General features: G+C 38.8%; 1 protein-coding gene across 8 annotated transcripts in view; it reads left to right on the top strand.

Annotated features, from left to right (window-relative positions):
- LOC120598872 (phosphatase and actin regulator 1) overlaps positions 1 to 17,096 on the top strand; it is a 288,350-nt gene that overhangs the window by 194,808 nt on the left and 76,446 nt on the right. For 5 of the 8 annotated variants that reach the window (XM_039857948.1, XM_039857949.1, XM_039857950.1 and 2 more), the window contains exons 4-5: positions 7,774 to 7,941; positions 10,064 to 10,270. In XM_039857948.1, coding sequence (XP_039713882.1) covers positions 7,774 to 7,941; positions 10,064 to 10,270 — 375 coding nt within the window. The remainder of the gene's footprint in view (positions 1 to 7,773; positions 7,942 to 10,063; positions 10,271 to 17,096) is intronic. The other 3 variants (XM_039857954.1, XM_039857953.1, XM_039857947.1) reach the window with 1 other exon arrangement.

Here is a 17,096-nt window from a genome sequence, read left to right as displayed (position 1 = left end):
ATTTTTTCCCTACTTCGGTGGAAAAAGTATATGTCAATATAAAAAAAAAAAAGCCACTGGATGAAGTCTCTATTTCACTACTCACTAAAATTAGGACCGCCACCACCAGCGTGAACATCTTTGGAAAGCACCCTCAGCTCTTTGGGGTTACTCGTTAAGATGTGCCTTTTTGTTAAAGAACCCATCCGGGAAACTAAAATGAGAACATGGAATAGGCTGAGCAACACTCTTATCTCAAAGGGAAAAAACAATTAGCAGACGCTTGCATTAATCTCTTCCTCTGTGTCTTCACAAAGATAATTATTTGCTTTAACATAGGTGACTTTGTTTTTTGATTTTGCTTTAATTGCAGTTGACCCTTGAACAGCATGGGTTTGAGCTGCATCAGTCCATCTCTATGTGGATTTTTCTTTTTTACTGTAAATACTGTAAGCATATTTTCTTTATGATTTTCGTAATATTTTCTTTTCTCTTGCTTACTTTATTGTAAGATACAGTATATAATACACATGACATACAAAATATGTGTTAATTGACTGTTTATGTTATTGATAAGGATTCTGGTCAAGAGGATGATATTAGTAGTTAAGTTTTTAAAGAGTCAAAAGTAACATATGAATTTTCACCTGCATGGGGGTCAATGCCTCTCACTCCCATGTTGTTCAAGGGCCAACTGTATAGCCATTGGTGATCATTACTGAATTAAAATGTGTTTGGATTTTCACAAGCGTGTACGTGTAAATGCTACACATTCATATTACTAACAAAAATGCAGTTTAACTAACACTTTCTAATGTTTTCAGCCCAAAATTGTCATTTGACACTTTAGTTACATGAAAATTTTTCTTTACAATGGAAGCATAAATGCATCCATAATGTCCTTTATTCTTCTTCTCTACAAAGACTCACAGGAACAGAACTTGAGTATTAACTGAAAATTAAGTCTTATTTATAAAGGATTGCTATATTGTTCTTTTGCCAAAAGAAATTAAAATTTCAAAATGAGTCATTTTAAATGAGCTGACACATATATAAAATGAACAAGAACCGGGCACATAATAAATTCCAAAAATATTATTTAAGGTGTTGTTATAATGCCCAGCATAGGGCTTAACACTGAAGATGCTCCGAATGTTCCAAAATGCTCCAAAAAATGTTTCTTTCACCATCCCTTTCACCTTTCCTTTCTTCCCCCATCTTGCTAATGTGTACAGAGGCTTTTGATGTAGAACATGAGTCTCTAGCTCCTTACTAAAACTTTGCATGTCAGTTTTTTAAAATAAAAATATAAAGCTTTATTTAGCTAGCAATAAACCTGAAATTCATCAATGCCCTTCTTAGTTCTTGATGTCATATATCCAAATAGAGTAGGTCATACGATAAAAAAAAAAAAATCTAAATGAAAAATGATTTGCTGTTTTAGCTTATCTGTTATGTCAGGCTTATTTGCAAGGATTGTTTGTTTGTTTGTTTGTTTTGCAGGGGGTGGCTTACTCTCTTTCAATTGTCATACAAATAATACTTTAATTTGGAAGGAGAGCTTCATCTAACACAGTCTTTTTCTTTTCAAGGGACAGAAACTGAGGTCCTAGAAATTAAGTGACTTGTTGCAAGCTAGTTATGCCAAAAACAAGAAGATAGCTCTTCCCATATTCAGAATCTGTCTTTGTCCAGTGCACCTGCTGTTTCTCTCATACCTGTTTACTGAGACACAGTCCTCCCAGGAGAATGTGGTTTATAACAGCATCGTTTCTATTGCCTATCAGTTACTCTTTCAATTTCTTTTTACCTGAGATGGAAAAGCATTTTCTTTCCTGGAGTCTCCAGACTATTGAGGAAATGAGTGGCCCAATTTTAAGACTCTTCTTGGAGTTTCTGAACCATTTTAGAGATAAGACGAATGGGAGCTCAAAGTGTAAGTATCACCTTTATTACTGGGAGAAGCTAGCCTGCAGGAGGCCATTGATGGGCCTGATAACTCTCTGCTCATACCCTGCCCCCAAGCCTATATCTCAAAGTCAGTCCATTAAGAGGGAACATCTGAGTTCTGAATCAACACTAGTCCAAGCTGAAGAGGGAAGAATACAGAGTACACCCCTGTGTTTACTGTTAAGATAGATATGATCTATCTGGTGGAGCAACAGGGGCCGATGGTTGCACCCTAGTGATGAGGTAACTCTGGAGAGGGGTAAGGAGCTAAGCAAAAATAAGGAGAGTTTAGGAAAATGCCTCCTCAAGAAACCAGAAGAATGAGGAAAGGGTTTTCCCCTAACAAAACTTTTTTTTTTAATTCAATTTAACAACGCAGCATGTCGATTTTGTTTTTTATAATTACAAGCACTTTTACAAAAAATTTAATAATTATTAAACCCTACTTATATCTTGCCAAATTATGTCAGATCTTTGCCAACCTACATTCACACTTCATTTTGAGGTTTTTATAATCAACATGTACATATTGTTCTCCATTCCTGTGTTTGTACTTGACATTATTTCAAACACATTTTTATGTATCTGCATCACACACATGATCATTTCATTTGCATTTCTTTCATTCCTAGCAAGGCCATGCATTTGACAAGTGGCACCTGGGACTTGATCTTTATTTATTTGTACAAATACTCTTCATACTTGGAATAGTTATTTTTGATTAGCTATGTTTAGCTCATATTTCCCCGTTATGCTGGGTTCCTTTTATATTTGGTGTATGGCATTTTATTTTGCAAATTAAAGAGTTTCTATGTCAAAACTATCCACCTTGCTTCCCTCTTACACTGCCTGAATAAGTAAACATGTATATGTGCATGTGTGAGTGTTCAGTACATTTTTTATACTATTTAGTCTAGTTTTGAAGTTTTCTTTTTAGTTGTTTTATCTGTGTAGTTTATTGCAGTAATGGTTCAATGTATAGATATAAAGAAATAGTTTTTACTCGTATTCAACTATTATTTATTAAATAATGAGTTCTTGTCCAACTACAAATACATTTTTAAACATAGGTTTCTGTATAAACCATAAGACATACTCTAGAAAACCAGATTCAGCGGTGAGCTTAAGTTTATATTATAGAGTTTTTCTTTTTCAGAATTAAAATTAATACTTTTTATCTAAACCTTCAAAGTATCATGAAGCCTACTTAGAACAAAACATCTGTCTTTCATACAATTTTTTAAAAGTAGAAACTATTATTACATAGGTATCTACGAGAACCTGAAAGAATTTTAGTTGCCCATTCTCCATGGTGATATTCATCTATAGAAAAACAAACAAAGAAACAAACTCAGTTAACCAAAATTTAATTGATCAGAAATTGATGTCGATCATCCTAAAACTAGAGAGTATTCCTAAAGCAAAATAAACAATAACAAAACCATAGTCTTTAAAAATCACTTGGAATATAGTCACAAAGTGACACCTGGTTATAGGTAGATGCAACTTCTAAACAAACCAAAACAAACAAAAAATTTAATGTATCATTTAGACCAATCCTGTGGAACACAACTTTTACCTAAATTACACTTTTAGAATATCTTTAAAATTCTATGCAAGACAAGATCCTCCCCTAGTATGATGTGGTCTCCATCTATTCTGAGTACATGCCTTCTATCTTCCTTCACTCCTTATTGTTCCTCATCCACTTCTCAGGGTTTAACTTCTCACTATGGCTTCTTTTTCCGAACTCTCACAATCAAACAGCTCACAGTAATTCCTCTCTGTGTCTGCTTTTCTGCATTTCTTTATCACATCTTGCCCCACGGCATGCCTGTTTTCTCCTTGACATCTGGCACAATGCCTGCCTGGCTGTGGGAGAAGAGGCAGAGCAGGGTGTGGTGGACAGGGCTTTGGAGGCGGCAAACTGATCAGTAGTTAATGGAAAATGTCTGCCTTCCTCACAAGTTTATCGTGACGGTTGGCAGTTTCTTGTGTATGATACATGATATTAATTACAGCCTCTCAACAGGTGTTTATCAATTGAGTGAATTAATTCACTCTTATCTTTCATTTCATTCTCCGTAATTTGGCGTTAACTAGACTCTACCAAAGTCTTCATTTCTTGTGCCTCACAAGAAGAATAAGGCTGGCACGATGTCCATGGCCATTACTATATCTTAGATCTACTTCTGCATTCTCTTCTCTCCCACTTCTGTAACCTGATCTTACCTTGTTAGATATGTCTGCATCTGACTCACATTTTACTTCCACTCTACCTTACTGCTCTCTCCAGTCCCACTGTCTTTTGTAACAAGTTTTGTTCATGATCCATGGTTAGATAGTGCTTTTTTTTGTCCTCTCTGAGGTTTAAACCAACCATCTCTCTTCCATGTTAGCCAGATAAACAGCATTTCCTGCCCTATGGGTCATCATGAGAAGGCACTGTTGCCATTCCAGGTTCTCTTGACTCCCTAACCTAGTGATTCTCAAACTGAGGAACGCTGATCAGCAAAAGCAGCTTCAATATGTTAGAAATCTACTGGATCAGAAACCCTTGGGGTGGGGCCCAGGAATCTGTGTTTTAACTACTTCCCCCCACCCCACCCTGGGAATTGCAATGCTCACTGTAGTTTGAGAACCACTGCTTCAACCCATCCATTCTCTTCTCCTGCCTTCTCCCTTCCACCTATTCACAATTTACTAATTCTAGTAGAGCATGTCGTATAGTTGGAGGTCATTGTATGCCATTTTGAAAACCATTGTTACAGATAATTTTGGAGATCATGTAAAGCAAAATAATTTCTAGTACTCAATGAACTCTTCCTCATCCATAATAACAAGAGGTGGTGATGATCTAAATGCAGGTACAAATAATCCATAAGGCTCATCTTAATCAGGAAGGTTAAATTCTTCCTGGAAAAAAACAATGTTTTTCTGATAATGCTTTTAAAATAATGCTGGTAAAGGTGCTGATACACGGTTCTGGTAAATAGCTTAATGACATGGAGACCCTCAATAGTCTTTGAGTTAATCACACTTGGAATTACCAAACATTAGGAATTCCCAGCTATTTTCTTGGCTTGATGTTGAGTATATGGGGTTCCTTACATTAATTTTTCTACTTTTGTGTATGTTTGAAAATGTCATAAAAATTTTTAAATAACAGTTACTTAACAAAGACAGTATCACTCTATCCCCATGTATATGAATCCAAATCAAATGGTTTAACTTTTGTCACTGTCAATCTTTGTCATAAATTACGTTAGTAATGAATTTGTTGTACCCACTGAATGGTTTTAATTATTCTACTAGATATGTACATATAGGTACATATATAGATATGTATATATGTACATATATACATGCACACATGTATGTAGATAGATAGATAAAACATGGTTATCCATGTTAATGATGGAGAAGTGACCAATAGCTAAGAAATCTGTGTGATCTGTACATAGCTGCTGTGTAAATAGAAAAGTTCTTTAGAAAAACAATTTCGCAAGATCCAGATATGTGTCACTAGACATTAAATTATTAATAGATACAAACTTGATTTATTGGCATCTCTTCTAAAGAGGAGAACTCTAACTGCAGAAAAGATTTTCCACAAGAAGGTGGCCAGCAGAACTTTCTTTTTTCATCATAACATAAAACATTTGAAATTTCTTTTTGACTAACCATAGAGAGATAGCTACATAAACATTAGTATATTTACTCAATATAATCACCAAGATAATAATTTTACAAATTACAATACTATAATAGTAAAAAAAAAGACAAAATTTGATACATAGTAAGATTACAAACATGAAAGATATGTGCAGAAAAAGGAACTATCTGTTAGAATGGCAATTTGATCAGTGTCTTATTTCTTTTTTTCTCCTATTTTTATTTTTTCAATGGAAACATGTATTTAGAAATTATGACAGTGGAATTCCCAAAATTGTTTCCTCTTCAAAGTGGTCTGGGCCTTTGTAACTTAGCGAAGGTACTTTTAATTCATAAGGAGCTACATTTTTTGAAAGTTTATAGTCCCAACAGGAGTGAGTAATACTGCTGTACTCTGTCACTAGCGAAGCCTCTGGCACTAAGCCGGCTGCCTTGGTGAAACTAAGGTTCACAAAAAGAATCTAAAGTAATCCATCTGCAGTTGTATCTTTTTCCCAATGTTGCTTCCATGGTACTTCTAACTGTTTAAATGTATAGCAATCATTCCATTGCATTTTTACCCCCAAAGAAGCAGAGCTTGGCAATACCACTGAAACTCCTCTTCTGGTTACTTTATCCAGGACTTTTATTACACTTGGAACATCAGAAATCAAGGTGGTTTCCTAGAGATTTATTAAACTGAATGGCAGCTGACTGGGAACTTTAAGCAGAGCTACTTCCCGCAGCATCAGTTTGAACATGCTATATTCAAGCGTGTTAAGGGGAATGGGGACCATGCATTATGGGGTGGTGATGCAGTGACACTCACACCGCAGCCTTTCCCATGCTGAAGACTCGCCGTTCAGTTGTGTACTCTCCATGGCACTGGCCTCACAGTCCTCACTGCTCTTGTTCTCTTACTAATGAGGAGTAGTGATCCTGCTGCTAATCACAATTATAATAAGTACTGCTACCATTTGGGGCATACAAAAAGGCCAAATGAAAAAAAGAAAGAGAGAAAATACGCAATCTTCAAGTGTCTGTGCTTTATATTATCTGCTTCAGATGATTTTTTGGTATTCATTATATTTTTTCTATGTTTATAGAAGGCGCAGGTCATATATCATATGTCCTTGAACCATATGCTACCTAAACCTGTTCATTTGTAGCTTACTTTGTTGAACATACGTTTCATCGAGCCAGTTCTAACTGGGGGGAAGGGGTCTGGCGGAGGATTATTTGTCACCATATATCATTACGTATAATATTAAAATCCTGAGAGGAGCATAGCAAAAAGAAAGGATTATTTATCCAAGATTAATCTTGGAGCCATTTTTTTCCAAGTAAATCATCTTTCTTCCAGTTTTAAGGCAGATAATTGCTTTGCCGGTTTCTGTATTTCTGACTAAGCGTCACCTAGTCTTTCATCTAGATATTTACTCATTTGACTGGAACAGCTTTCAGTCCTCTTTAAAAATTAATTTGACCTTAATGTCTACTTATGTAGGACTCCCCTGGGCTAAGATGAAATCACACTGGGGGATTTTGATTTGACAAATGGCCACTGTGCGGGAGCCTTTGATCTTCCATCGTGGTGTTAACTAGCTGCCCCTTGCTTTGCTGAGCTTTAAGCAAGACCAGAATCTGCCACCCACGTGGTGGAGTGATCGCTGCTGAGCTCTTCTCAGCCTCCTGGGGCTGCTGCAGCCCTTCAGCTGGGATTTGGGCAGAGGTAAAGAGAAGACAAGATGAATTTTTTTTCCCGTGACCTTGCAATACCGTTGTCCTGGCGCTCGTTAAGTGATACGGCACACTTTACTCAAAGTAGGAATTTCTCATCTTGGTTTTCCAATCTCTGAGTCCTGCTCAGTTTTCCCAACTTTTCAAAAATGATGAAGAAAAATTAATTTTAGTTCATTTTCATTAAAAGAAAAATAAAGACAGATTACGGTTAGAGAGATGAAGAGAAAACAGATAATTGCTAAAGGTCATGGGAAACTGTTGTCCTGGTGGTTAGATGTTATACCTCTAAAAATAAATGTTTTAAAAGCAAAAGAACAAGCGTAGACTTTACGTACTGATCTTGGTAAAGCTTTTTCAAAAACATCTTAACTCAGCAGGCTATAAATGTCACCCTTCCCTGGGAGGCGGGCATTGTCTAACTCTGCACTCTCCTTCTCCCTCTGACAGATGGGGAGCTCTCCATATCAAATGAAGATGACTCCCTGGAAAATGGACAGTCCCTGAGCGCCAGCCAGCTGTCTCTGCCTGCCCTGTCCGAAATGGAGCCAGTCCCGATGCCCAGGGATCCCTGCTCATACGAGGTGCTCCAACCTTCAGACATCATGGATGGGACAGGTAATGCCCTTGACAGAGTTGTAGCACAGGTGCCCAGCAAGCATGTGGTGTTAGGGATATTTGCCCTGACTAGACTTGGGGTTCTAATGTAAGCCTGAGCATAAGAATCTTCTAGAAATGGGGATGATATGGACCAACTGGTACATAATGAGTATAAAAACATGGAAGATATTTACAGTTATTGTTCTATAATTTTTAAAAACATTTTTATGACTTTAATCTCTTTAAAAGAAGATGTGCCCTGTTTTTGTAACATTGATAATTTAAAATGTCATTGTTCTGTTTTCTAACACTCATTTCTATTAAGATCAAGCAAAAGAATCCTATGCTTTTATATGGTACCTATCTAATCACCTGTTCATAAGGCCCCAGCATGCCCTTTAATCCGAGAGCCAGTATACCAGTTAATGGTTCTATCAATTTAGCAAATTGTTTCAATTTACTGTAGATAATTAATGTGTTCATTGGCTATTAAATTGTATACAATTTGCTAGTTAACTTGTATCTCACCAACAGATGATTTTGATGCCATCTGACTATCACTCCCTCTTTGGTCCAAAGCCCTCTGAGTGGCCAATAGTCGTCCCTGCAGGAGGTTTGCAAAATGATCCTTATTAGCCTGAAGATGGGACCCTCTCATAGCGTGAAGGGCTGGACCTTGTTGCCAGGAGACAAACCTGGGGAAAGGGACCTCTGGGAATGTCTGGTCTGGATAGAAAGGCCACATCCTTTCTCCACACCAGATGTAAAGTCTTCATCAGCAGAGCTCAGCGGGGAGAATGAGGTGATGTTTCACATAGTCAATTCCCAGACTTCACTTTGGGTCTGGGTGAGTCATTGCTCCATCAGTATGTCCTACACTGATAATAAGTGTCCCTGGAGACAGGGGGAGAATTTAGCACTCGTGAGGATTATTTGCAGAGCTTTAATCAGGATACTGTAGGGAATACTGCTACCCAGATCAGAGAAGAAGAAGAGGGTGGGAGGAGTCATTTCTAGAGATTCTTATTGTAGCAGCGATGGGAGGAAGGAGATGCAACTGAGTTACACCCCTCCACTCCCCAAACTGCAGAGATTTTTCCAACTAATGTAGTGAATTGTGTTTTTTATCCAACCTTCCTTGTGACATTGAATCAAATGGATTTGATTGGTATATTGAGATCTGTCATCCCAGTGAAGTCACAGTGTCAGTCTGCCATCGGCCAGATGGCCCGTATGGCGGGGAGGTCTGTGCTGCCATCCAGGGCAGCTCTTCACTGGAGCCAGTTGGGGTCTCCCATGAGGGAAAGGAACAGTCAGGCCCAATGCAGAGCAAAGAGAAATGGGATGAACTGAAACAAGAAAATCATAATTCTGGCGAGTGAGAGGAGAGAGGAGGGAGGAGACAAAAAGGTGTTGACTTGGAACGTCCTCCACCTTGTCAAGGTTGATAAGAGCTGCAGGGGCAGGAAGGTGCCCTTGAAACTGCAGAGCCCCCACCGGATGATGCTGCCTTGCTCAAATGGCTCTAGAGCCTGAGGAGCAGCTGCCCCAGGAGTATGGGGCGGCTAGCCCTCCTGGTATCAGCCTCTAGGCTGTCTTCATCACCTGGTGTCCCTGGGAGCAGAGATACAGAAGACCCAGCAGGCAAAGACAAGAATCTGCCTTCTCTTCCTCCTCAGCCAAGGACAAACAGGCCCAAAAGAAAGTGCTGGTGTTTGGTGCTGGTTTGGGTCAGAGAGGGCTCTTTGTCCCTGATCCACTACACCTGCCATCTGTTGATTATTGCTGTGGTCCCATGAGTCACATTTTAGAGCACCCAATAGAATTTGTCTTATAAAGGCCAAGATTGAAGTGGTGAAGATTTGGATAGTTTTGAGAAAATGTCCTCTTCCTTTTTCTCCCTCTCACTCCTTCCACCTCTCCTTCTTCTGCCTCTGCCTCCTCGCTGTGCCTCCCCCAATCCCTGCTTTATTTGATTTCTGATGTCTTCTCTTTGACTCTCCACACATACATGACAACCTGGAACAGTTGGTGCTCTGCTGTGTTGCTAACCCACATCCCTGTCCTGTGTGCTCCCGTCAGCCACACCTGCACTGCATTTGTGTAATGTCTCCTGTGTGTCATGTGGTTGTCCCCTCAGTGTCTGAAGAGAGTCCCTCTGCCAGTGAGTCTGGAGTCCTCCTGTCCCAAGATCCTTCAGCCAAACCAGTCCTGCTACTGCCCCCCAAAAAACCTGCTGCTTTCTCTGGAGACCATGAGGAGACCCCAGTGAAGCAGCTGTCCCTTCTCAAGCAACCCCCTGCCCTGCCTCCCAAACCCACTGCCAGGATTGCCAACCACTTAACAGGTGAGTCAAGAAGTCTCTGGGGGCGTACAGTACTCCCTTCCCTTCAAGGGATAGTCTCTTTTCTGTTTTTTCTTTTTACCTGAAGCCTGATGTACCACTTTGGCAAGGTTGCTCCATGGGACACGTGGGTGTTTCCGTGTGTGTCTTGGTACATGCAGTCACGGCCTGGGTTTGTGTGTTTGTGTCCAGCAGCATTCTATATACACCCACCAATCATAAGCCAAGAGCCTTCAGTTGCATGTATCTGTAAATGTGATACGTTGGTGTTTAAGTACTACTTCAAGATTATTTACCCATCTGAGTGAATTAGATGTAATGTCAAAATCTTTGCAAAGATAAAGAGTGGTTCCTTTCATAATCAGTTTGTCAAAGCTTTAAATTTTTGATCTGAAGCCCAGCATTTTCTTCTATTAAAATTCGTGTCTGTGCTGTCCTCTTAAAAATAAAAAAAAAAGCAATGACAATAATCTTCAAAGTATTTTGGGAAATGCTTTTAAAAGGAGAATAAACTTAAAAACGTTGTCATAAATGACTTTTATATTTTTATTTTTAAAGCTTTACTTAACAAATGTACCCAGCTATTAAACTGGGCATCCATAAAATTGCACTTCCCTGCATATTAGTACATGAATTTGTGATTTAAGGTTGTGGTGTATCAGACATTAAAGATTTCAGAGGGTCGTTTCTCCAACCTTGATAGTAATCTTACCTGATACTGATTACCTTTCTACAGTGTCTTTGGTATTTTTATAGTTTCTATTGATCGCTGTACATTTTTATAAGTTGGAATGGGAATAGAGGTTAGGAAGAATATTCACTTATTTTATAGTAGAAAAACTGAGGTTCAAGAAAACTAAGTGACTTTTCCAGGGTTGCAAGGGATTCTGCAATAGAGCCATGATCAGACCCTGTGTTTTCCAACTCCTAGTTCAATGAATGCTGTTCCGGGATAGCAGGATGCCCCCCACATGGTGCCAAGCTTTATTAGAGTCCAGTTTAAACATAGGGTTGTGTCAAAGTACTCTGTCAATGTGTGTGTCCATCCAAGTCAGATGTTTGTAGTTCAGAGGAGCAAATTTTTATCTAAATGAACCATTCAACACATTAATAACACTTTACTTCAGTGCCCCCAAATTTAAATGCATAGAAAACCACAACGGAGAATATGCCTTCATAAGCCTCCCTCTAAGAGAGCACCAATGTCCATCCATCTATCTATCCATCTATCTATCCATCCATCCATCCATCCATCCATCGAAAATACTGCTATGCATGGTCTTTTATCATCTGTTTTGTGCACTCATCAATATCCTGTGAACTGATTCTCATGTTAGTGAATATTCCACAGCATGATTTTGTAAGCTGCTTGGTGTAGATTAGGATTTACCTGACCTCTTACGGGCTTTTCATCCTTTCTATTGTAAACATAACAATGGCAAACATCCTCAGCAGCATACATTTATCTTTATAAGCATCTTTGAGCTTTCCCTAATTGACTTCTAGAATTAGAATTGCTAACTCACGTTTACAGTGGGCCCTTGAACAACACAGAGATTAGGGGCGCCAATACCCCTTGCACAATCAAAAATCCACTTTTAACTCCCTAAAAACCTAAGTTGTTCCTCAATATTTGTGGAGTTTGGTTTCAGGACTGACATGGATAACAAAATCCAGGGATTCTCACTCAAGTCTCCTATGTAAAATGATGTAGAACAATGCTTATAGCCCTCTGCATCCTCAGATTCCCAACTGCAGATCGAAAACAGTACGGGTATTCTGCATATAAGCAACACACATAGTTCAAACCTGTGTCATTCAAGAGTCAACTATTTATGTAAAAAATAGAGTGGCAAAGGATTACCGATTACCGTCAAGAGTGATACTTGTAATTCAGTGCAGTCTGATAAAGGTTATTAGAGAAGGTGGAGGCTTGAGCTGACCCTTAAAGCATGAAAGGCATCTATAGAGAATGAAGGAAGAACATTTCAGGAAAGAAGACCCTAGACAAAGACTCAGAGGTGGCAATGTCCGAGTCAGTGACGAGGTGCCTAAACCGGGAGGGTCCATCTCCGGCTGTATTGAGAGGGATAGTCACTGGATAAGGCATACGAGGATTTAGATTGTATTCCTGCGGCAATGGAAAGCCTTTAGAGGTTTTTGAGCAGGCAAGTGATACAATGAAAACTAGCCTTTAGAAGGTTTTCCTGGGTCACTGTGTAGAATGAACAGAAAGAAGAGAAGATTGAAGGCCTAACAGAGAAGCCACTGAGGCTAGCTGTATGCTTCGTTCTCCAAAATCACCAGTTGATTTAAATTGAACACTTTGAGACCATTTAAGAGGCTACTCCAGTTGTTGAAATATGAGCTAACAAGCATCTGGCTGATTGCAGAGGTAAGAGAGAGAACAGAACAATGGAAAGACATTTTAAAGGAATAATTGACAGAATTTCTTAGCCAACAACACCTCTAATTTATCTAGTTATTTAATTAATGAAGGCACCCTCCATTCATTCATAGCTTCAGCTCTGAGCCCTGACCTTGGGTAGCCTGGTAACCACAGGACTCTTGAAATTTGAGGGACTAAAAATATCTAAATTAGCTTAACCTCTCTGGCTTCCTTTGTCCTTTCCTAAGGAGAATGGACTTTGCATATTATCTATAAACCTCGCCTTCGTATAGCTTGGATCAAATGGATAAAAATACATAAAAGCTACTCAGTCCTTACCATATTGTACCTCATAGCCTCTTAAATATGAAGACAAAACAGGTGCAGCAGTGTATGGGCTGCGAGTCTAGCGTTTTTATGGGGGGTTTAAACTCAATTAGGCTTGCTTAATTTTTGTAAGTGAGTAATCAGTCATAATGAATGTAGATCACCATGAGGCAGCTACATTAACCCTGTTCTGTTACTAATTACTCTGGGGACATCTGGGCTGTGTCAGAAGGAATTAATAAACTAAGAATTCTAGAACTCTAAATTGAGACTTAAAATTTTCGCCATGTTCTCAATATCTGTTGTTCTGTGGATGGGGCAATTCGAAAGACACCAAGAGTGATTAACGGAGAGTGCTGGTGTTTGACAGTCTGGTGGAATGCTGGAGGAAGCGTGAGTCTGCACTGGGGTTACTTCCAGGTATATGATCAGGAAAAAAGAAACAGAAATGTCTCTGCTCTGCTATTTGCCTCAACTTCATCAGGAAAGCCATAATTAACTTGGAGACTTTCTCTGTCTTACAAATTTTTTCTGTTCTTAAGCCAGGTAAAGAGAAGCCCTCCTGCTCTCTCAAACTATTTTCCTTTTTCTCCCACGGAACCTCTTCTATCTTATCTCATTCAGCATCAGCATACATAGTAGCACATAATACAGGATCAGGAGGTGTTGGGCATCAAATTCTCTTCCATTCTGGAAGTACAGTGCCAGCAGAGCTGGTTGCATAATGAATATTATCTGAGATGAATAATTCTCTAAATGAGTCCTTCTTGGAATGATGGCTAACCCTAGAAGAAAGAATGACTGAGAAAATAAAAAAGAAGAAGAAAATTTAAAGAAAAAAAAAACACCGTTTCCTTCCTTTGTAGGTCTTCATCAGTTACTTCTCCAGTCATCTTGGCTCCTGAAATTAAATGCATGAATAATCCGTGCCTTCTGCATAAAGTACCTGTGACTAGGTACCCCACAAGTGCCATTTGAATGAAAGATAAATAACCTATGTGATAGCTGGCCTTCACAGTCTGACGTTCACACTTGGGTATTAATAATGGCAGTTGCCATTTTTTGAGAACTTTATGATATACTATTTAGTCCTGTGAGGTGATAGTATTGTCATTCTATCCTTTTTCTAGAGGACGAAAATGAAGTTTAGAGAAGTTGAATGACTTGGTCATGCTTATATAAGTAGAAAGTGGCAGAGGTGAACTGGACCCATTTTGTTGGACTCCAGAGTCCTCACTTATAACCATTAGTTTATACTATCTCCGCCAAGATACCTTTCCTTAAAATTTGTAAAAATAAAATCATTGGCTTTCTTTGAGTCTTTTTTTTTTCTTCAAATTTATAATCTGCTTAATACAAAAAATTATCCAGTCTTTCCAAACTAAGTAATGTTCAGAGGGCACTTAATTATAAAGAAGAGGACTTGAGTGCAGGTGGGTTGGGTTTCAAAGAATGTGATATAAGGAGACAGTCTATAAGAATCAAGAATGGGGCAAATCACATTGGAAGTATTTGGCCACATTTCAGCCAAAAAAAGGGAGGGAGGGGAGGGAGGGGAGGGAGGGAAGGCTGAAGGAAGGAAGAAGGAAGGAAGGAAGGAAGGAAGGAAGGAAGGAAGGAAGTGAAGGAAGGAAGGAAGGGAAGAAGGGAAGAAGGGAAGAAGGGAAGAAGGGAAGAAGGGGAAGAAGGGAAGAAGGAAAGAAGGAAGAAGGAAAGCATGGAAAAGAAAGAAGGAAAAAGAAAGACACTGTTGCTGATCCTTAAAAACAAGTCCTCCTGTTATGTAAATCTGCCCAGGGCTTATTTGCACTATCTTTAGAAACCCAATACAAGGAAACTTACAGCATTATCAGAATTTGATCGATTGCTAGTTGCAACATTACAAACTTATTTGCAACTACAAATTTACCTGACAAATGTCATCTATTCCCTGTGGTATTTTTCAGCCCCGATACATGTCTAATGAGAATCCTCTATCCTGTGCTTATCAAGTCAAAACCAATAATCCTATTTATAGCTGTCTCTCTAGTGTTGTGGACACTGTCTACAATGGACTGTCCTACAGTTACATTCTGATATGTAATTTCATTTTGTTTCTCTGTTGCTCTCTGATTCTGTCCTCATTTTTACCGATATCCCACCTACCCACCTTGTTCTCTTTCAGCCTCCTCTCCAACCCTACAAAATCATCTAACTACTTTTGCCTCTGGCCTTGCCTTCCCTCCCAGCATTTTACTCTGACAATGCAAAAAAACTTGATGCTTAGACCACTGTGACCTTGGACCTCATCTGTGCTTTTAAATGTTAATGAATTGTAACCCAGAAGTCTCATGAAGAGGTTTAAGGTTCACACTCTCTTGATAACTGATACCTTGAAGGAATGGGAAATTTACGTGAATTTACTTTTGAGTATTTGTTTCTCCATATTTTTTCAGTCTTGGTTTTCTCTTCTCAAAATGTGCAAACTCTTTTCTCAGTGCATGGAAGGACTATAGATTAAAACATTTTTATAGGGTGCTTTCTGTTCTTCATTCTATGATTAGGGTGAAGATTGCAGCAAAATACCTTTTTTTTGTAGCAATGTTATATTGGAGATTTAGTTCACTTGGTGCTTTTTTTATTGTGGTGAAAACATATAACATAAAATATACCATTTTAACTTTTTAAAGTGTACAGTTCAGTAATATTAAGTATATTCACATTATTGTGCAACAGATTTCCAGAACTTTTTCATTTTGTAAAATTGAAACTCTAGACCTATTAAACACTTCACTTTTTCTTCTTCCTTTCATCCCAGGTAACTATCATTTTCATTCTTATTTCTATGAATTTGAGTACTTAGGTACCCTATGTAAGTGGAGTCATACAGTATTTGTCTGTTTGTGACTGGCTTATGTCTCTTCACATAATGTCCTTGAGGTTCATTCATGTAATAGCACATGACAGGATTTCCTTCCTTTGTAAGGTTGAATGGCACTTATGTTTTAAGTGCCCACCATGTGCAAGGTGCTTGCCAGACCTGATATAATTTACAAAGATGTTCTCTCTTTAGCTATAGGGGTTGTAGGCAGTTGTAAAGTACAGAAAAATTTTAATATGAAGATGTATAAATGTGGCTCTAAAGAAATTCAAATAGTAAGAGATCAAATAGTTTTGGAAGAATTAGAAAAAGTTCATAAAGAAGAATGTATTCAGGGCAGGCCTTAAAGATGATTAAAAATTTGATGGGTAGGTTTGGGAGAGGAGGTTGCTGTGAAATGAAAAGCAGAGTACACAGAGGCGCATGAGTATGAGGCATAGTATGTTAGCAAATAGCCCAGTGTGGAAGGGACATGGAATTCTTGTTGGAAGTTAATGAAAGATTATGTCAGAAGTGGGTAGAAGCAAAGCTATGGAGAGCTCTGAATGCCATGATGAAGGATTTAACTTTGGAGGAGGAAGCTGGCATCTTTTGTGGACTTTCAGCAATGATCACGTGATTTTATGCAAGCCGATCTCTGTGATATTCCTGTGGATAAGATGGATAATAATGCTGATGGGTAGATTTACAATTAGATGTATAAATGGAACTGGGGGTGTCCAGCATCAATCTGAGATTGTGAAGGTCACCAAGCTGCTGCCCTGGGTTCTTCCCCTTGGACATTGTTTAAGTGTCCTAGGAATGTTTCCTGAGGGCAGAGATTTATTTTAGTCTGCCCTCTACTGTCCTTAGCAGCAGAACAAGAGGCCTTGTGAGAAAGAGAAGCCTCTGTCACTGTGGCATGGAAGGAAAAGCTGGACGATCATCTGCAGCATTCATGGCAGGATACTCATTTTCTGGCTCTGAGTTTTGCCATAAGTGAAATCTAATTCTCTCGTTTTCTGTAGTATTTGAAGGAAACATGATAACCTGGATGGAAAAGCAACCTCTTATAAGAGTAGCAATTACAACATGACAACTGCCCATCGGTCAGACTTGGGGTGCAGCCTGAGGTGTCAGGGAGCACACTGGGAATTTCAGGGGGAAATGGGATGACCTTGTAGATGCCAATTGCAGACAGTTAGACCAGCCACCACCATCACTATAATGCAAGAAATCCGAGTACATCCTCTAACAATGACTAAATATCGTGT

The sequence above is a fragment of the Pteropus medius genome, unplaced genomic scaffold (assembly GCF_902729225.1).
Source record: "Pteropus medius unplaced genomic scaffold, Ma_sr-lr_union100, whole genome shotgun sequence".
NCBI lineage: Eukaryota > Metazoa > Chordata > Mammalia > Chiroptera > Pteropodidae > Pteropus > Pteropus medius.
This window is presented reverse-complemented; position numbering and strand designations above follow the sequence as displayed.